The sequence below is a fragment of the Lactuca sativa genome, chromosome 6 (assembly GCF_002870075.4).
Source record: "Lactuca sativa cultivar Salinas chromosome 6, Lsat_Salinas_v11, whole genome shotgun sequence".
NCBI classification, from domain to species: domain Eukaryota; kingdom Viridiplantae; phylum Streptophyta; class Magnoliopsida; order Asterales; family Asteraceae; genus Lactuca; species Lactuca sativa.
In genome coordinates this window covers 136,369,107-136,391,462 of record NC_056628.2, presented here as the reverse complement: position 1 = coordinate 136,391,462, position 22,356 = coordinate 136,369,107, and the positions used below count along the sequence as shown (strand labels likewise).

At 40.3% G+C, this 22,356-nt stretch overlaps 2 protein-coding genes across 2 annotated transcripts; both read left to right on the top strand.

The window, feature by feature from the left end:
* The first annotated feature begins 12,357 nt into the window (after positions 1 to 12,357).
* LOC111908527 (L-type lectin-domain containing receptor kinase IX.1) lies at positions 12,358 to 14,500 on the top strand. Its single transcript, XM_023904346.2, has one exon. It carries the CDS (start codon positions 12,380 to 12,382, stop codon positions 14,345 to 14,347), a length of 1,968 nt encoding a protein of 655 aa, XP_023760114.1. The 5' UTR covers positions 12,358 to 12,379; the 3' UTR covers positions 14,348 to 14,500.
* Positions 14,501 to 19,830: 5,330 nt separating this feature from the next.
* LOC111908534 (L-type lectin-domain containing receptor kinase IX.1) lies at positions 19,831 to 22,073 on the top strand. Its single transcript, XM_023904351.3, has one exon. It carries the CDS (start codon positions 19,854 to 19,856, stop codon positions 21,816 to 21,818), a length of 1,965 nt encoding a protein of 654 aa, XP_023760119.1. The 5' UTR covers positions 19,831 to 19,853; the 3' UTR covers positions 21,819 to 22,073.
* Positions 22,074 to 22,356: the final 283 nt, after the last annotated feature.

Here is a 22,356-nt window from a genome sequence, read left to right as displayed (position 1 = left end):
ATTGATTAGATGATATTAAAGAAGGAGAACTCGTTGAGTCATTGCTAAACTCGGCGAGTAGAGTCGGGTAGGGAGCAGAAGATAGGGTAGGGACTCGGCGAGATGGCGGCCCAACTCGGCGACTCAGGTCAACTGGAAGTTGACTTTGACCAGGATATTGACTTTGACCCAGGGTAAAATAGTCATTTTACCCTAAGATTTGTTATCAGTGTTTGATTAATTTTCTTTATAGGAATTGTAGCCCGGGAGTTACCAGAATAGCAGTCAGACTGTTCCTGATCAGTAATTCACCAGTCGGCCTTACAAGGTGAGTTTTCTTTCCAGTAAGAACTGGTCTACGGCCACAATGCCGACCCATTTAGATTATAGTAGTTCAATATGCTTGATGTATTAGTGATTCAAGCATGCCTATGTGTTATGAGTTCTAGACTGTGGTCTGATGCAGTATGCAGTATATGTGTTTATGTTGTACGTTATGATTATGTTATACCATGTTCAGTCAGTTCCGGACTTTGGTCCAATGCAGTGGGCAAGGCCCTAGTTATTTTCGAACTTCGGTTTGATGCAGTGGGCAAGGCCCTAGTTAGTTCCGGACTTCGGTCCGATGCAGTGGGCGAGGCCTTAGTTAGTTCCGAACTTCGGTCTGATGTAGTGGAAGAGGCCTTAGTTAGTTCCGGACTTCGGTCCGCTGCAGTGGGCAAGGCCCTAGTCAGTTCTGGACTCGGTTTGATGCAGTGGGCAAGGCCTAGTATGTGCTTTATATGATATTGTATGGTTTGTGGTAGTTTGGGGGAGCTCACTAAGCTTCCTGCTTACAGTTTTCTGTTTTGGTTTCAAGTACTTCAGCTAGCAAGGGGAAGGGCTGGGGATGATGGCATGGCACACACCACAATTTTAGCCTGGGAGTTAGACTTTGATATTTTGACATGATCATGACATCAGATTTGATTTGATACATTTATTATGACATTTTGAGATACACGACTTATGTTTTTGTTATATGATATTTTGATATTATAGTTTTAGTTATGTTTTCAAATGAAAATTTTCGCTTGTATTTTTGGGATGTTTCACTCTAAGCCTCCATGAGCATAAAGTTGCAAACTTTATCTAGTCTTAGCCCTCCTCCATGCCCTAAATCTCTTGTTAAGCTTAGTCTTGGTATTTTAATCCATTTGATACCTTGCATGCATGTAAAGTTAGCAAATTTACATGGTATCTTACTCCAAAGAGGATAGAACTGTAGTTTGGGGTCCTAGAGTCAATTGGAAAGGGCTAAACACTTTAAGAGAAGAAAAACTCAACGAGCTAGTTAGCTAACTTGATGAGTTGGTGTGGGTTTTCCCTTGCTTTCTAGATATTGAAGGACTCGATGAGTTGCTCTGCCAACTCAACGAGTTGGATCGAGTTTCTCGTCTTCTGGATTATAACCGAACTCGGCGAGTTGATGAAATAACTCGGCGAGTTTGTTTAGGGTTTCTCTCAGTTTTCTGAACACTGAAGGAACTCGACGAGTTGCTAGATACACTCGACGAGATGGGTCAACATGGATTATTGACCTTGACCGTTGACTTTGACCATGGTTGACCAAGTTGAATTCTGAGGGTATATTGGTAATTTGGGTTTTTAATGGAATTAGTTATATGGTGGTTACATGCAGTTGAATTTGGAGCTTTGTGTTGGGATTCGACCTTATATGTTTATCACTACTTGTGAGGTGAGTTTTCCTCACTACACTAACAGACTTGATGGCACCAATGCCAGCCCTTTTTGGATTGTATCCTAGTTATGGGATGATGCTATGTTTAGTGATCTATTAGACAGTATCCTAGTATATAGGATGATGTTATGTTTAGTGATATGTTAGATTGGTATCCTAGTATATAGGATGATGCTATGATTAGTGATCTGTATATATGTATGACAATTTTGTGCAAGCTAGCTAGCATATGTGTGATTGCGGGTGGATTGAGGCGGTCTTGCTTCGTGCTCTAAACAACAAACCCTGGGCGGTCCGGATAGACTGCAATCCCATCGGGGCGTACTAGCGAGGCCGAAGGCCCGGAGAACGGTCCAGACAGGCTAAAGGCCCGGGAGGGTAGACCAGACATGCTGAAGGTTCTGAGAGTAGGCCAGATAAACTGAAGGCCCGATGAGGGTGGTCCAGTCATACTGGAGACTCTATTTGCATGTTGTTTGTTATGATAATATTATGTTTCTATGGCGTTGGTATTTTGGGGGAACTCACTAAACTTTGGGCTTACAGTTTTGGATTTTGTTTCAGGTACTTCGGATGATTGTGGGAAGGCGAAGGCTTGATCGTGCACCTCCTCACATTATTTGATTTTGATTTATGGGATTCTCTGATATGAAACGATTTTGAAAACATTCTGTAATAACTAATGGCTTGTGGATGTTTGAAAAAGTTTAAAATTCTTATGAATTTTATGGATGTTACAAATTGGTATCAGAGCCTTGGATTGAGTGAATTGGAGGAAAATTCATGTGAATCCAGTCTCAAACTAAGGAAACGGTTTTCAATATGATTTTCAAAAGGTTTTCAAAATAATAAAGGAGGATGAAAAATGTACGATCAGTCGGAGCCAGTAAGTAGACCCCAAAATACCGTATTGTTATTTGAAATTGTGATATATTAGAACAACATGCAAGTGATAGGCTAGCGATCTACAAGAATTGCATGATAGAGCTGCCTGGTTATATGATGCTTGATAACCTAGGGTTTTCCTTATGTGAAATTGACATCATTACTATAATGTCTTAGTGTATACATCATGGTTGTATATATCTATGATCTTATAGCCTGAGAATGTTTGGTTTGGTCTTATTTGCTTTTCTTGTTTGACTAGGGTACAATGTTATGTATGACTAGTATACACGATTGTTGCAGGGTTGGTGGAAGTTTCATGGATGAGTTGTGCAGGGTCAGTTGTCCAGTTGTGAGATGTTTAGCCTTCCTTTTGGAATGAGGATTGAGCGCTCGCCTATCTTTATATATATTGTTATGGTGTTGTGACGATCCCTGAGAAAAATATGGGTAGGTGTGGAAGGTAGTTTGGGCCAGTACTACTGAAAGCACATAACCCACGCATAGCAAGGAAGTCACAACCACTAGGGTTTTGGTTAGGAGTTCGTTCCTTTCTGTTTATACGGATTATATGATATCTTCCTGATATATTTTCAGCATGGTGGTTATGGGGCGATTTGTGACCGAATCTGGGTTAGGATCAAGAGCTGGCAATCAGGGTGGACCAGCAGTGCCCGAGACCATTGGTCAGATGAGGCCATATGAGTTAGATGCCAGGATTCGTGAGATCCTGGACGATGAGGTTGCTGCACTTTTCTCGACCGAGTTGCCAGACATGTTTGGGTCTATTAAGATAGCTATGATTAGGTATTTTGATGAGCGTTATGCAGCCATTGCGGAGATGGCTACCGCTGGAGCTTCCGCAGCCGTAGCAGCTGCAGGTGGAGGGGTCAGTCAGGCTTTTTAGTACTGGGACTTCGATAACACGAAGTCCCCAAGTTTTGATGGGATTAAGGACCCGATCATATCCGTGAGGTGGATATCTGATGTTGAGGTATGCTTTTTCACATGCTCATATCCTACTGACCAAAAGGTGAGATGTGCTCTGAACCTGTTGAGGTCCGGAGCAAAGGACTGGTGGAGATTTATAACAGGTTCGTATACTGATGAGAAGAGAGCTGCAGTTACTTGGGATCAGTTTAGGGAGATTTTCTGCTCCCGCTACATTCTGTGGGTCTAGCGTGAGCGGGTGGCACATAAGTTTTTGGAATCGAGACTGGGATTGGACTTGGTGTAGAGATTACCCACATGTTTACTGAGAGGGTGATGTTTTGCCCGTAGTTTGCTTTCGAGCAGGCTCGGATGACACGTTATCGGAGCATGCTCAAGTCCGACATCAGACAATTTGTTGCTACCCAGCGTTGTGATACATTACTAGAGTTACAAGAGGCCGCTAGGCGGCATGAGATTGAGATTGCGTTGCAGTTGAGAGAGCAGAGACATGCCTCGCCATAGTTACAATCTGCGCCAAATAGGTCCAAGACCACTGATTCTATGTCTATGAGCCAGCGTGGCCGCACTTATGGAAAGTGTGGGAAGGGTCATTCTGGAGCTTGTCGATTCAGTAGTCTGTGTTGCAACTGTGGCAAGGAGGGGAACTTTGCGAGGGATTCCCGCCAGTTAGCCCCTTTTTAGGATATGATGATTTGTTATCACTGCAATTAGGTTGGTCACGTGAAGACCAACTGTCCAGTACTTGCTGCCAGGCCTATGCATGCTCTAGCGCCAGCTACACTGAGGATTACTGATGGGAATCAGGGTAGATCAGAGCCCCCGAGGGCTCAGCGACGCGCCTTTCATCTCACAACCGAGGTGGCTAGGGTAGCACCAGATGTGGTGGTTGGTATATTTCTATCCTTTTTATCTTATTGATTATGTTTACTGTATACTCATATGTTTGTATGTCTTTTAGGTACGTTTTTAGTGAAATCTTTTCCTGATCTGATATTGTATGACTCTGGAGCGAGTTGGTCTTTTGTCTCGTAATCTTTTAGTAGGGAGTTTGGTTTTCCCTTAGGAGAGCTAGAGTGTACGTTGCGAATCTCCATCGCCAACGAGCATGGGATTTCTGCTTCATTAGGTTACCGGGGTTGTATTCTAGATATCCTCGGGGTATCCTTCCCGATTTACTTGATTTTGATTCCCATGGGGAATGCTTATGTGATAGTATATATGGACTAGCTGCGTTGCTTCAGTGCCATGATCGACTGCGAGGGCCAGCGTGTTCTAGTTCGAACCCCAAGTTGGGGAGAACTGGTTATCTATGGCAAGAGCACTAGGTTGGGTTCAGGGTTTTGCTCAGCCACCAGGGCTTGGTAGTATATTTAGAATGGGTGTGCGGGTTATTTAGCGTATTTGGTGGATACGCGAGTTAGGGATCAGGTCTCAGTTTCAGAGGTTCCAGTTGTTAGAGATTTTACTGACTTGTTTCTGGAGGAGTTACCCAGAGTGCCTCCTGAGAGGCAGGTCGAGTTCAAGATCGACCTTTTGCCAGGGGCGACCCCTATTGCTATTGCCAAGACGTCATACCGATTAACAACACCAGAGATGAAAGAGTTGTCATCTTAGTTGCAGGAGCTGCTAGGCAAGCAATTTGTTCGTCCGAGCAGTTCTTCGAAGGGAGCACCGATTCTCTTCATTAGGAAGAAGGATCGTTCACACTAGATGTGCATTGACTACCGGGAGCCGAACAAGTTGACGGTGAAGAACCGTTACCCCCTCCCACGGATAGTTGATCTCTTCAATCAGTTACATGGAGCATCTTGGTTTTCCAAAATAGACTTGAGGTCTGGCTACCAAAAGATCATGGTGAGGGATGAGGATGTAGAGAAGACCGCGTTTTGGATTCGTTACCAGCATTACATGGATGTTCATCCAATTCTCTCAAACCAAGGCTCTAATACCAATTTTTAATACTCCAAAAATAAAAGAAATTTTAAAATCAACCATAAACGATCATTGTTTAAAAAAATATTCATTGTTTCCAAAGTAACATGATATCAGAGTGTCCCAAATAAATCAATCACATGAAAATAAGAATATGTGCACGATCAGGCCTTTGTATTCCTACAATCCTCATAAGTACCTGAAACGATAAACCAAAATTGTAAGCCAAAGGTCAATGAGTTCCCCCAGTGTACCAAAAAACACATATAACAGCATATACTGGGTGTACATCTAAAAGACTGGATTACCTTTAAGCCTACAGTATGAGTCTGGCTTGCCTATTGTGCCCATAACTTATATCTGGATTGCTCCCGAGCGCACATCAAAAGTATAGCTTGCCCTCGGGGACCACAACTTATGCTTGGATTGTTTCTAGCTTTGTTGGCTACCACACAAAGTAGTACAACCTCAACCCAACCATACTATGTTGAAATATGCATAACAATCAACATGTTACTAATCATATAATCAGTCAGAAAATGAGACATGTCAATAGCAATATCTTATATCTCTGAATACATATCTAATAAATCACTACTGCATAACAACACCCGATATACCATAATGCAAATCGAGTGAGATGACATTGGTTCCTTCGATCCACTAATATATTTAAGGAAACTCACCTCTTAATCTCACTACAAGCTGAATAAATCCCTGCTCCATAAACCGGCTCTACTCGACACCTATTATCCAAAATATTTCCCAACTAAATTAATTACAATCTCCCAAAATACCCTTGGTCAAAATCAGTCAAAATTTGCAAAATCAACCGAGTCAACCTAGCCGAGTCAACTTAGCCCTCATAAGCGAGTCGTACTTCGGATGTACGTAGGGCTTACTCATTTTATGAGGAGTCAGGGCTCAAACTACGTACACATAGCATACCAATTGGCATGCCCGGTGTACACAACTGGTTCTTCACTTAATGGGCTAAGAGCCTAATACATAAGCTATTACGGCCATATTGTAGACCCAAATCCAAAACGTTGTCCTTGACCATAAAGTTTCCAACTTTATGGTCTTGCATGGAAATTATGTGCTTATCACAAAAAAACCCAACTTCTCAGGCCATTAAGTCAATAATACACATGCATGGGGAAGAACCAATAGTTAAGTTCTCATTTTTATAACTCTAGAAATAGTAAAATGTCCAAAAGGACAACTCATACCTTCTATAACAAGCCATACACAAGAAATTCATAGTTGGGGAAAAAAGTTCAGAATATCATCATAGTAAGAAGATCTATCAAGTTAAACACCAAGGTATGAACTTTATACCTTCTGTAGATTCAGGATAATGCTAAACTTGTAGATCCAGGCTTGCTTCTAGCTTCAAAGCTTCACCACCACCTTCATCTTCCTTTGAATGCACAAAAACACACTCTTAAGCTTCAAGATACAACAATGGGGCAAGGGTTTGCAAGGGGGACGTTTCTAGAGATGGAGGCTGATGATGGGATGAGGAAATGGGAATTAGGGTTCAATAAATAGCGTCCAAACCTAAGGATTATGGTTTTATGATCTTGCACACATTCTCTGTGTACGCCCAATGTACTAAGCCCATGCATGTATAGCCAACATATGCAACGTAAGCCCATCGTACAACCCATCGGCCCAAAATTACAAATATGCCACTATGGGTCATTTGCAAACTTTCTCATACACAAGGGCTAAATACTACTAAATTTCATACTTAGGGTTAAATTCAGAAATACCTAATTCCCTAGATATTACAAGTTCATTGCTATTTCTTTCATTTAACTATTTCTAATATCATATATATTTTATCTTTTTATTTATCTTTGTCATATAAAGAAAACTGGTAGTTTTGAAACATTTTATTTTTTAGTTACAACAAAAATCGACCTTCTTTTTGGAGAATTGGATGAATATTCTCAATGGTTTAACTTTCCAGTTTTTTTTTTCACCATAATCTTGTTGTTCTTGTTATCTCTAGTTTATTTTACCTTTTCAAGTAGTTTCATTGATGCATCTTGATGCATATGTGTTGCAAGGTTTAATGAAATCGTCACAAGGCCTTTAATGGACGGTGCTTTGTAGACATTTAATAAATATTGAATGTTAGAGAATTAGATGTTGATTTACGTGTTATCTCCCTTATATATATAAGTAAGGCTAAATTACATCTTCTTAATGTCATTTTATTAACCTTTTTATGCTACTTGGATTATTGACTAACATTGTTATGTTGATACACCTAGATAGTGTATCAAGGCTGTGTTCTTCGAGTAAACACGTACTCCACACAGAAATATAGTGAAAAAATATGAAGAATTTGCCAAAATCAAGTCTGTGTGACTTATGATTCTAACTACCCTAAATAATCACCAAAACATAATCCAAACAAGAATTGAAAACAGGTACTTACCCACTTATTCAATCTAACTTCTATTCTACCATATATGATCAAAACAAAATAAATTAAATGTGGATTCTTCCAAGTCACGTGTCATTATCATTCCATGTGATAATCTTTCTGCTAAACTGGTTTGACCACCAACTGGTTCGACCTTCTCAGTTCAATGTCTCCACCCATATCATTCCCTTCTCCTTCAGAAAACAACTTGTCCTCAGGGTGGCACGTAGGATAAGCCCCTTGAAATTCTTCCAAATACTTCCAAGTCGCTTCAGTTGGTGACCGACCTGTCTATTGTACCAACACTTGATGAATAGGTTCACCATTGCGCAACACATTGTGAGAATCACAAATGTTTGCAGATGGTAAGCCGTACTATAGTTGAGAGTGGTACCACTTAAATGAAACAAATGTTCAAGAGCTTGGTGACAAAAAATAGCATCCTGATCTGACATCACCGTGTGCGGATATCCATGGTGTTTAACCATAATTTCCATGAAAAGTTTAGCAACTTGTGTAGCATTATAACTAGTGGGCAAGGTACCAAAGTGTGCATACTTCTTCAATCTATCAACTACCACCAAGTTAACAGTGGCGCTATTTGATAGTGATAACCTAGTAATGAAATCCATGATCATGTCCTCCTACACGACACCCGATGTTAGTAGTGGTTGTAAATAGCCGCCCGTGGCTTTTTGTTGAATATTTAGTTTGTTGACAGAAAATACAAAATTTAACAAACTCATCCACTGACTTGCGCATTCCTTTCCAAAAGAAGAAGGCTGACAACCTTACCATCATTTTCTTAGTGCCTCTGTGACCCGCACTTGGTGTTTCATGAAACTCATGCAACAATTTGTCTTTAAGTTTGGAGTCGCTTCCCTAGAACTAATGGCCTGAATACAGAAGAATACCGTTATGACCTGAAAAACCAGGCAATATGTTGCCATGATCCAGCTGCTAGTGAAGGTGATGCAATTCTTCAAGTTTGAAAGTTTCCGTCTTGAGTTCGTCAAGTTTGGTAAAAACCAATGCACCCCGAGTTCATCAAACATTTCATCAGCGGTAGGGATAGGGAACTTGTCCTTGACGTTAATCGCATTAAGAGCCCGATAGTCTACACAAATTCTATAAGTGCCATCTTTTTTTTACCAACAAAACAGGAGACCAGAATGGGCTTTGACTAAAGCGGATAATACCTTGATCAAGCATCTCTCAATTTCCCTTTTTTGATGACGCGGGTTACGGTACAGTCGCACATTAACTGGCTTGGTGCTTGGCAATAAATGAATCCGGTGATCGATTATGCGAAGAGATGGGAGGGATGTTGGTACATAGAACAAGTCATTGAAGGTCTTGAGGAGGTCGCTGATTTCAGTGGGGAGTTGTTGTGGCGGTGTCTTGACCGGGTCATCGTTGGTCGGTAGATGTGGAACCCCATAAGTTCATAAACTCCATAAATGTCATTGGTGTCTAACAAGACTTACATTTGTTGTAAGCTAATGCGTTTCATACAGAGTGACTCCTCTAACATGATCATGACATGTTTACACTCGTGAATGAATTCCATAGTTTGCAAAGCATAATCATGTGCCACTTTATCCAACTGTTGTAGCCATTGAATCCTTAGTATGACATCAACACCCTTTATAGGTAGAATGTATATGCCTACCACCAACGACACTCCTTGCATGACAAGGATGACCCGTGAGCATTCATTGTTACACAAAAGTGTCTCACCACTGCCGATGTAGACCCTGAAATCCATGGTTGTTTTGACCGTAATGTTCATCTTTTCGACCGTGGTGGGCTGAACAAAATTATGTCTACTCCCGTTGTCGATTAGGACGTACACCGTATATCCCCAACTGTACCCTAGAGCTGCAGCGACCTTGGGCTCCTAGGATCAGCGGGTGAATTAAGTATGGAGATGTCGGCCGTTTCCCCCACGTCGTCAGTCTCCAATTCCAAGCGGTACCCTGATTCTTCAGTAGCTTTGAGTTCTTTGGTTAAGGCATCAAGTTGCGTGTGAATCGAATCGGCTTGCTCCTTGAGAAAGGATCGAATTGCCTGTTCATCCATGCTCTCAATGAAACCACCAATTGGTGCACCTAGATAGTGTACCAAGGTTGTTTTCTTTGTGTGAACACGTACGCTCTACACAGAAAGATAAAGAAAAGAGAATAAGAATTTGACAAATCAAGTCTACGTGACTTGTGATTCTAATTAGCTTAAATAATCACAAAAATATAATCCAAGCAAAAATTCAAAACAAGTACTTATCCACTAAACAAACTAAACTAAATGTGGATTCTTCCAAGTCACGTGTCATTATCACTCCATGTGATAATCCTTCCTCCAAACTGGTTTGACCACCAATCGGTTCGATCTTCTCAGTTCCATGTCTCCAGCCGTATCATATGTTCGTAATATTAGTTGTTGTGGGTTCCAAGTTGTTTTGATATTGGTTTACTAGCTGAAAATCTTGTAAAATCGGCTAAATAAAATGCAATCCTGTGTATAAATGCTATGGTGTGAAATATCTTACATGAAAATCATCACAATGAAGCATAAATTGGATATTTTTCTTTGTGATTTGATAGGTAAGTTGTGATAGCGCCCACTATAATGTTGTTGCTAATTTAACTGCATCTGGGTCCGTTCTGCTCGCCTTAATTCATATTACTTTTAACTTTATATTACTAAAAACCAATCATAGTTTGATGTTCTTCGTTCTCACATTTGTATTATTTTCTATACCCGATTTATTCACTTTATATTGTTGCAAGTGTTCCCAATATATATTTATATTTAGAGTCTTGACATGTGAAGACATGGATTAGGTATATCTTAATAATTAGGGTAACTATAATTGTTATCTTTTTATTTTATATAAATATGGTGTAAAACATTTGTTGTTCTAGGCCTTAGATCTTGCTACAGTAAAGCATGGTATAAGGGTTGTGAGGCAACTTTGACTGTTGTATGTTTCTTTGACTAATGGATTCTAGTCGAGTAAAAAAAGTGAATTTTGTTAACCGAAAGTTTATAAATGTATTGCAGACTGATATGACATCTTTGTTGATATGACATCTTTGTTTGGGCATCATTTAAAGAGTAATAGATTAATGTTTTGCAATGCTATTTCATACACATTATTCAAAGGATCATTAGAAAGCTTGTATAACATAATAGATAAGACTGAGTCAAGTGGAAAATAATTTTCCCGGATTTTTTCTTTTTATAAATTGAGAATACTTTATAGAGTGGGTTCGTTTAAATTTGGAAACTTTACTATTGACTTGTTCCATGATAGTTATTTAAACCGGTTTAATAAAAAATATAATAATAAAAATCAATGACGAATTTTTATGGTCGGTAATTGGATAAATTAGTGACAATTTATGTGGTCACTAATTGGATAAGAAATTGACGACTTTCTAAGGTCACTAATCGGATAAAACAATGACTTTATGATCCCTAATTAGATAAAACAGTGACGACTTACATTGATTAGTAATCACATTTAATAACAAAATGGTCGCCATAGATGTAGTGACGAGTATATTTAGTCACTATATAATGACCACTTTAGAATTTGGTCACTGATCAATTTTTGTGACGGACCTCTAGTGACGAACTAAGTGACGACCCAAAGTTTGGTCACTAAATTATTAGTGACGACTCTTTCAATTGTTAGTGACCAATCATTTTCGTCACTAACTGGCATTTCGTTGTAGTGGTTGTGTGATTAAAAAAAATATGTAATTAGCATATAAACATTTATTTTGGGTCTACTTTAAACTGGTCTTGGGGTCTTGTATTGGTCTCACGTCGTTCTCTGAATGGTCCGATCGTATTTGGGGCTAGTTTCGGAACAATTCGATCTTATTTTTCAGACTATTACCTAGCAGCCTTGGTCCAGCCCAATCTTATTTTTTTGGAACCAGGCTTGTTTTAGACGAGTTCTGTCTTGGTCTTTCACCGGTCCCTGACAAGAACTTTTGCTCATGTCTAGACCTCTCACATATGGGTTGATAGTCGGACAAGGCTGCCTCAGGTCCATTATTGATACTTCTTAGGCATAAAACTCGAACCAAAGCGTCAAATTTTGCTACGCACGTCTTTACTCCTTGTTTTACAATTTACAATAAAAAATCGAAGAAAATAAAATAAAATTCTTTTCTAACAGAAACCTGGACGCAGCATGCGAATGAAGTGGTACGAGATAACAAAGGATTTTATGTGGGTCCTCAAGTACTTTAATTTACAATGCCGTCTAGTTAAACGTAAAGATAGTATATTATATAAATATATAAAACTAAGGTGTTAGTTCAAACTTGATTATCAAGATGTCGACCATATCAATATTTTAGGTACAGTATGGTGGTATTTAACGACATGTTTAGGTGGCATTTCAACACACATTCGACATTCCTTTCATCATCATGTCTACCTGTTTCTGGTGTTCCTCATTTCGACGACGACAAATTTGTAGTATTATTTTCTTCGTCTATTCCTCCCTGTTCTTCCTGCCATTGTCTGAATCAGTGTACTTCGAGTTCACTAGTTTTCGTGTGGGCGAAACTCGTATAGTATATTCAGGTGCTACCAAACCCTCTGGTGGAGCCATTGAATTCAACGAAGTCAATATTTTCAATCGTGTTGGCCATGCCAATTACGCAGATGCAGTCCAGATATGGGACAGCAAATCTAACAAGCTCACAGATTTCACCACTCATTTCACTTTCATCATCAAGACGCAACCTTTAGAAGACCCTGGCCATGGCTTAGCTTTCTTTCTTGCTCCGGTTGGCTTCCAAATCCCACCGAATTCAGATGCTGGCAATTTAGGCTTGTTCAACACAAGTTACAACAAATTGTCCCAAAACAAAATAATTTATGTTGAGTTTGATTCTAAGAATAACACCTGGGATCCACCATTTCAACACGTGGGTATCAACACGAACTGGCTTGAATCTGATAATTCAACCGCTTGGAATGCTAGTTTGCACAGCGGGGATCCTGCTGATGTTTGGGTTTCTTACAATGCTAACACCCAGATGCTGAACGTGTCTTGGCGATATAGGGCTGATAATACTTCTGGAGAGAATACCAGTCTTTTATATCGAGTTGACCTCAGGAAAGTTCTTCCCGAGTGGGTCACAATTGGATTTTCGGCTGCCACTGGTAGAGCTCGTGAGCGACATATCCTTCAATACTGGAAGTTCAATTCAAGCTTAAATATAGTTCATAAAGTTGAAGATACGTCAATGAAAAGGAAACTAGCAGTGGGATTAACGGTCCCTCTGGGTGTTCTAGCTGTAGGAGTCGTAATCACATGGGCTTTATTTTGGCGTAAAGAAGATAAGCATAGTCAAAAGTCACTTGAGTCAGTTGCGTTGACATCGACAAACCATGATCTTGAAAGGGGAGCAGGACCAAAGCGATTTTCTTATGCGGATCTTATGTTACCTACCAACAACTTCTCTGCTGATCAGAAGTTGGGCGAAGGAGGATTCGGATTTGTCTACAAGGGGTACTTATCCCGTGAACGCATGCAAGTTGCAGTCAAGAAAATTTCACAGGGTTCAAAACAGGGAAAGAAAGAGTACCTAGCCGAAGTGAAGATCATTAGCAGGTTAAGACACCGAAACTTGGTGCAACTCATTGGTTGGTGCCATGATCAAACACAATTCTCTCTTGTTTACGAGTTTTTGTCAAACGGGAGCCTCGACTCTCATCTCTTCTACAAAAAAAGTACCCTTGAATGGGGTGTAAGGTACAAGATCGCTACAGGTATAGCTTCTGCATTGTTCTACCTCCATGAAGAGTGTGAACATTGTGTGGTGCATCGAGATGTCAAAACGAGCAACATCATGCTGGATTCAGAATTTAATGTGAAACTTGGAGACTTCGGATTGGCTCGACTCATGGACCCTGAACATGGTATAAAAACAACTGCTTTAGCTGGAACTCTCGGTTACATGTGCCCTGAGTATTTAACAACAGGGAAGGCAAGTAAAGAGTCGGATATCTATAGCTTTGGGGTGGTTGCATTAGAGATTGTTTGTGGGCGAAAGGCAACGGATAGAGTTGATCCAGATTCGGATCTTGGGCTGGTTAAGTGGGTTTGGGGCTTACCCGAGAATGGTACGCTGCTTTCTGGTGTCGACCAGATCCTGAACAATGAATTTGATGCTACACAGGTCGAGCGTTTGATGAGGGTGGGGTTATGGTGTGCGCACCCTGAACAGAACATGCGGCCATCCATACGGCAAGCAATTCATGTACTCATGTTCGACGGTGCAATCCCACAACTTCCATTAAGGATGCCGATACCCGTGTACAACACAGCCACGTATCCTCTTGAAGTCAGTTCCTGTGGGGCTAAGATGGCTAAGAATACTAGCTAGCTACTATATCGTAAGTTGAAGATACATAGTACCCATTTTTAGAAAGTGTGTTGTCTTTAATTTTTTACCGTGTGTAACTATAACAAGTCCACAACCCACTATGTATGCCCTCAAGATCCATTTTGATTTTCAAATTTTTAGTATGTATTTTAATTTGCACACTACAAGGATCGAGCCCTATGCATACGACAACTATGGACTTTGTACTGACGACGTGTGTCGGTGAAGCTTATACCGACGACATGTGGTCTTTAAAAAGTCATCGGCATAGGTCCGTCGGTAAAAGTCGAAAATGTCATCATGACATGAGTCATCGGTATAGAATAGCCGGTTTAGACGACATGTCGTCTGCAAATGATCGTCGGGATTGATTTCCGAGAAAATAAGAAAAAGTTTTATTTGGACCCTACAACGACGACTTGTCGTTGGGAAAAGCTTGAGCAATACCGACGACATGCCGTCGGGAAAAATTGGTGCAACTAACTTCTATTCTAATATTACCGACAATATTTTGCCTATTCCTGCCGAGCCTATGCAGACGTCTTGTCGTCGGCATAGTTTTTCTAGTTAAAGACATATGGTCAGTGTTTGAAAATGTTGTCCCGACAACATGTCGTCGGTATAAATCGACTTTTGCCGACGACATATGTAGTCTGGATAGGTGTCGTTTGCAAAGGCCTCAATCCTAGTAGTGGTATATGGCTTTTTTAAGTTGTTGCAACTTTTGCCATGCTGGAGGAGGAACCGATTGATAAAAGAAATGACAGGTACTGCTCGCTAAAATCTAATATCATTTAGAGAAGCCAATGTGGCTTTAAATACTAGAAATTACAACGGAAATAAACAAACCATTGCTAGATAATAAGAAACAAACTATCGCTAGATAATAGGAACCATACTAAATAATATGATACAAACAAAATAGCTTAATTTAGACTTGTTTATCACATGTGCAAAGCTCCACTTGACTGGACCTGATCAACTTCATCTGATTTTTTTTTAATTATTCTTGAGCTAAAAGCACCTAAAATTCCATCAAACCCTCTCTCATACATGACTAGGTCTCCATGTCTCTTTTTCCCTTGAGAGAACAAATACCAAGTCTTTCTCTTAGCCTTTGAAAATCATCATGATGCAAAAGCTTAGTTAATATTCTCTTTGGTTTCAACATACTATAAACTAACAGTTCCATTACTAACTAGATCTCTTGGGAAGTTAAATCAAACTTCAATGTGTTTGCACCTGCCATGAAAAACATGATTTTTCGACTATTGAATTGTTGAAGTGTTATCACACTTTATTACACTTCCTTTTGTCTGTTGTTTGCATGCCAAGCTCTACTAAAATTTCTCAAACACATTCCACTTCGCAAGCATATGCTGCAGCAACTACATATTCCACTTTGAAGACGGTATGACAACGATACTTGCTTCTTTGATGACCATGAGACTGCTGCTCCATCTCATAAAACTAAGTATCCAGAAGTGCATTTCTGGTCAGTGACATCAGCTGTAAAATCACTATCTATGAAGAATTCCATCTTTCTTTTTCCTTCGAGTAAGAGAATCATCCTTACAACGGTTAGGACTCAGACAAGAGTTACGCAGTAGGGTCAAATCCAACACTCTGAGATTATTCAACTCTGATTGCATGTGACTTAATGTATCCACCTAATAGCTAACTCCCATCACTCCGAGTCCCACAAAGCACAAAGCAAGCAACATTCACACAAAGGAAACTAACTCAAGCAGGTTCTATCCACATAACAAGAAACTGTACTAGCATATGATGCTAAGCTCCTACTATCAGGCATAACCGAAACAGGCTATCCTACTACTATCTACTTGATACTAGCATGCAATTATCATAAAGCTGAAACACACATAACAGGCACATAAGGCATCCTCCAAGATCCTTAGTCCTATTTTAGCATGCTGTTCTATTGAAACTGACAATCATAACATAAACTTATATGGGTAATTTGGGAATACTTACTTGAGCTCGGCTGATCGCATGCAACACACCCTTTCCTCTTTTTGAAATTCTTTTCTCTTTTTATGTCTCTTTTTCAAAATCCTTTTCAAAAATGTTATTCTTTTAGAAACATTATACCAATTCCTTAGTTTGAGTTCAGACACACCCGAAGGTATGCCCGAATCCCTCAAACCAAGGCTCTGATACCAACTTGTAACATCCCAAGAATACAACCCAAAATTTTTTGTTTGAAAACATTACTAAACCAAAATATCGAATACCAAAAGATAAAAGACCATGAATAGTGTATCTCAAAATGTCCTAATAAATTTATCAAATCATAACTAGTGTCAAGATCATATGAAAATATCAGAGTCTAACTCCCAGGCTAAAACTGTGGTGTGTGCCATGCCATCATCCCCAGCCTTTCCCCTTGCTAGCTGAAGCACCTGAAACAAAAACTGAAATTGTAAGCACGAAGCTTAGTGAGCTCCCCCAAACTACCCCATACCATACAATAATATAATAAGCACATACTGGGCCTTGCCTACTGCATCGGACCAAAGTCCGGAACTCACCTTGCCCACTGCATCGAACCGAAGTTCAGAACTGAATCAGACCGATGTTCGGAATTGACTAAGGCCTTTCCCACTGCATCAGACTGAAGTCTGGAACTACATCAGACCGAAGTCCGGAACTGACTAGGGCCTTGCCCACTGTATCAGACCGTAGTATGGAACTAACTAGGGTCTTGCCTACTGCATCAGACCGAAGTCCGAAACTGACCAGGGTCTTGCCCACTGCATCGGACCGAAGTTCGGAACTGCATCGAACTGAAGTTCAGAACCGGCTGAACATAGCATAACATAATCATAGTATATAGCATAAACACATATACTGCATACTACACTGGACCATAGTCCGGAACATATAACACATAAGATGCCTGTATCACAAAGACATCAAGCATACTGAACTACTGCACCGGACCGATGTCCGGAATTACTGCTAACTAAACGGGTCGGCATTGTGGTCGTAGACCCGTTCCTACTGGAAGGAAAACTAACCTCGAAAGGCTGACTACTGAAATGCTGATCAGGAACTATCTGGCTACTACTCCGGCAACTCCCTGGCTACAATTCCCATAAAGGCACTTAATCAAATACTGATAACTAGTCTTAGGGTAAAATGACTATTTTACCTCTGGTCAAAGTTAACTTCTAGTTGACCTGATTCGCCGAGTTGGGCCGCCAACTCGTCGAGCCCATATCCTTCATCTACTCCCCTTCCCGACTCTACTTGTCGAGTTTAGCGGAAACTCGTCGAGTTCCCTTTTCTATAATAACATCGGACCCTCATTCACCCAACTCGTCGAGTCGTATGAACAACTCGTCGAGTTCACCCTTATCTTATGAACACGTCCAGTCTGCGACTCGCCAAGTTGTATGAAAAACTCGTCTAGTCTTTTCTTGGGGCAAGAAGATTGTTTCGGACTCGCCGAGTCAGGGCGTAGACTCACCGAGTCCCTCTACTTCCAGATCCTTACCCTCACTCATGGAATCCTTTCCACTCATTGGTTCAACCCTCAACTCTCAATCGGGGGGGGGGGGGGGGGGGGGGAGTTGGGGATTTGCAACCCGACTCGTTGAGTCTGATGAACGACTCGCTGAGTCCCATGCATGTCATCACTATACAGTTGATTCTAATCGATTTCAGTGCATCCAATTCATAGATCTAGGCTTCTAGGGCTAATATAACACGTAAAGTTGCCAACTTTACGTGCATCCACAAGGATATGTAAAACACCAAGATAATCTAATAATGAGAGCCTAGGGTTTGGAACAAGGCTTTGGTTGCATAAAGGTAGCTACTTTGAGCTCCTAGAGCTCAATAATATTCAGATCTACGGTTCATTTCCTAAGGAGAGTTCAAATCTCAGGTTTGGATCTTCGAATGTCCCATAAGAAGCATAAACAAGCATATACGAGGGTTTTAATGGAAAAACAAGTAAGGTGAAAGCTTTATTACCAGAATATGTAGCAAATGATCACTAGATTCTTGATCTCCTTCTTCTCCTTTGGGCCTTCTTTCCTTACTTCTCTTCTGCAACTCAAAAATGCACAAAACACTCAAATTAGGAAGGGATCACTCAATCTCAACAATAGAGAGCTAGGGTTTACAAAGAGAATGTTCTAGAGATGCTGGTGGCTGGGATGGAGGGTCATAATGACGTTTAAATAGCGTATAAACCCTGAAATTATGGTTTCATCCAAACTGGCGGACTCGCCGAGTCAGGAATATGGACTCGCCGAGTCAGGAATATGGACTCGCCGAGTCGCCACACCAACTTCACGTGCTGACTCACTGCTACTCGACGAGTTAGGGCTACTGACTCGTTGAGTAGTTTCTAAAATAAAAAGAACAATGTTTTAAATGCGTACCAAGAACGGGTCGTTACATTAGATCTAGGTGAGTAAAGCCTGAATCCAAAAGCTCTGAGTCAAGCATTGATTCTTGAAGAAGTTCCTTCTTTCATTTCAAGCACTAAACCACACAAAATCTCCATAAAGCTTAATAAATATACAAATGGGGGCAAAGGATTCGTTCTTAGAGGATCAGCGACCTGTACGAGTTATGGTTACATAAGAGTGGATTATAGGGATTTGCGATTCGGGTATACAAAACTTTGGTTAAGGATTTGGTCAAGACGTGGGAGCAGAGAAATTTTTCATCGGATATATGTGTTCAGTAATGCAAGAGTAGTCTTAGTGTAAATAAGTTGTTGGACAAGGAGCTCTTGGTAGCCGGTGGTTCCTTTTGGGAACGTTGAGGAATATGTCATGAGACGTTTGGGTCGCCCAGTTTGAGTATCGATGTTGATGGATTTTCCAGCTTGTTGTATAAATAGATATCTATAGTCTAGGATGGACAGTTGCTTATCCGTAAATCAGTTTCAAATTTTGGTGTATTTTAGTCCATAATGGGCTTTTTCCATTATTGTATTGGATCAATGGATTAGTTGACAATGCACTCTCTACTCTTGGTCTTTTCGTTCATCGTCAATAGTAGACAAAAAGACTTTAGACAAATTCGTAAATCTCTATAATTTGAAGGGTATTCAAAATAATATGAAAAACTTGGAGAAAACAATATTCTTGGAATAAATTTTTGTGTTTGAAATAGAATATAAAATAAAGTTTGATTAGCAATTAATTATTTTAAACTCTATTTTATAGTTAAAAATAAAATACTAAAACAGTTTTTGAAGTGGTCTTAATAATTGTGCTGATATGTTAAAAAACTCCGGAATGAAAAACGTAGAAATTTCCGAATTTCAAACTACCTTCGTAATTTCATAATTTCCATACTTTACTCATATAATAATGAAGGTATTAGTTCAAACTTGCTGATGATCAAGATGTCGACCCATAAGTATTGACATCAATATTTTAGGTACCGGACACTGGTATTTAATGACATGTTTAGGTGCCATTTAAACACACATTCGCCTTCCTTTCACCATCAATTCATCATGGCTACCTGTTTCTGGTCTTCGTCATCTCGAGGACTACAAATTTGTTGTATTCTTTTCTTCTTGTGTTCCTCCCTATTCTTCCTGCCATTGTCTGAATCAGTGAACTTCGAGTTCACTGTTTTTCGTGCTGGGGAAACTGGTATACTGTATTCAGGTGATGCCAAAGCCTCTGATGGAGCCATTGAATTTAACGAAGTCAGTATCCCCAATCGTGTTGGCCATGCCATATACGAAGATGCAGTCCAGATATGGGACAGCAAATCTGACAAGCTCACAGATTTCACCACTCATTTCACTTTCATCATTAAGACCCCAAAAGACCCTGGCCATGGGTTAGCTTTCTTTCTTGCCCCAGTTGGCTTCCAAATCCCACCGAACTCAGGTGGTCCTTATTTAGGCCTGTTCAATACAAGTTACAACAAATTATCCCAAAACAAAATAATTTATGTTGAGTTTGATTCTAAGAATCACAGCTGGGATCCTCCTTTTCCACACGTGGGTATCAACACGAACTGGCTTGAATCTGATAATTCCACCGCTTGGAATGCTAGTTTGCACAGCGGGGATCCTGCTGATGTTTGGGTTTCTTACAATGCTAACACCCAGATGCTGAACCTGTCTTGGAGATATAGGAGTGATAATACTTCTGGAGAGAATACCAGTCTTTTATATCGAGTTGACCTCAGGAAAGTTCTTCCCGAGTGGGTCACAATTGGATTTTCTGCTGCCACAGGTACATCTACTGAGAGACATACCCTTCAATACTGGAAGTTCAATTCAAGCTTAAATAATATAGTTCATAAAATTGAAGATACGTCAAAGAAAAGGAAACTAGTAGTGGGCTTAACGGTCCCTCTGGGTGTTGTAGCTGTAGGAGTCATAATAACATGGGCTTTATTTTGGCGTAAAGAAGATAAGCCTAGTCAAAACTCATTGGAGACAGTTGCTTTGACATCGACAAATGATGATCTTGAAAGAGGAGCGGGACCTAAGCGATTTTCTTATGAGAATCTCATGTTAGCTACCAACAACTTCTCTGCTGATCAGAAGTTGGGCGAAGGAGGATTCGGGTGTGTCTACAAGGGATACTTATCCCGTGAACGCATGCAAGTTGCTGTCAAGAAAATTTCACAGGGTTCAAAACAGGGAAAGAAAGAGTACCTAGCCGAAGTAAAGATCATTAGCAGGTTAATACACCGAAACTTGGTGCAACTCGTTGGTTGGTACCATGATCAAACACAATTCTGTCTTGTCTACGAGTTTTTGTCAAACGGGAGCCTCGACTCTCATCTCTTCTACAAAAAAAGTATCCTTGAGTGGGGTGTAAGGTACAAGATCGCTACAGGTGTAGCTTCTGCATTGTTCTACCTCCATGAAGAGTGTGAACATTGTGTGGTGCATCGAGATGTCAAAACGAGCAACATCATGCTTGATTCAGGATTTAACGTGAAGCTTGGAGACTTCGGATTGGCTCGACTCATGGACCCCGAACAGGGTATAAAAACAACTGCTTTAGCTGGAACTCTCGGTTACATGTGCCCTGAGTACTTAACAACAGGGAAGGCAAGTAAAGAGTCGGATATCTATAGCTTTGGGGTGGTTGCATTAGAGATTGTTTGTGGGCGAAAGGCAACGGATAGAGTTGATCCACATTTGGATCTTGGGTTGGTTAAGTGGGTTTGGGGCTTATACGAGAAAGGTAAGCTGCTTTACGGTGTCGACCAGATCCTGAACAATGAGTTTGATGTTACACAGGTCGAGTGTTTGATGAAGGTGGGGTTATGGTGTGCGCACCCTGAACAGAATATGCGGCCATCCATACGACAAGCAATTCATGTGCTCATGTTCGATGGTGCAATCCCACAACTTCCATTAAGGATGCCGATACCCATGTACAACACAACCACAGATCCCCTTGAAGTAGGTTCTTCTGGGGCTACGATGGCTAACAGTAGTAGCTAGCTATGATATCGTAAGTTGAAGGTGTATAGTACCCATTTTTAGAAAGTGTGTCGTCTTTAATTTTTTATAGTGTGTAATCATAACAAGTCCACAATCCACCAAGTACGCCCTCAGGTCTGTTGATGAAGGAACACAGTGATCACACAGTTCTCTGCTGAACGTATCATCTATGCATGTGTATTTCAAAACAAGGGAAATACAAAGTACTTAAAAGAAACAAAATAACTAGTGAAAATGCTTGAAATAACCAAAAGTTAGTAGTGTTTTAAGGAATTAATTAACCATGAAATTTTGAGTTTTGGAAAATGCGGATCCCTTTAATCCTTTGAGATTTGAGAAATGATGCATTGTACTGAGGAAATGACGCGACACCACTAAATGACAAAAAAACAATTATGGTTATAATGGTTCTATAGATGTGGCTCTGCGGATTCATTTTACACCTCTGTGGATCTATAATATCTCTGAGGAATTGGTAGTTAACTGCAGTTTTTCCGATTTTACCCCATTTTCGATGGTTCTTCAGACGATTATCGAC

Excerpts from the sequence above, each read along its gene's own strand:
- LOC111908527 (XM_023904346.2), top strand. The coding sequence starts at position 12,380 with ATGTCTACCTGTTTCTGGTGTTCCTCATTTCGACGACGACAAATTTGT.
- LOC111908534 (XM_023904351.3), top strand. The coding sequence starts at position 19,854 with ATGGCTACCTGTTTCTGGTCTTCGTCATCTCGAGGACTACAAATTTGT.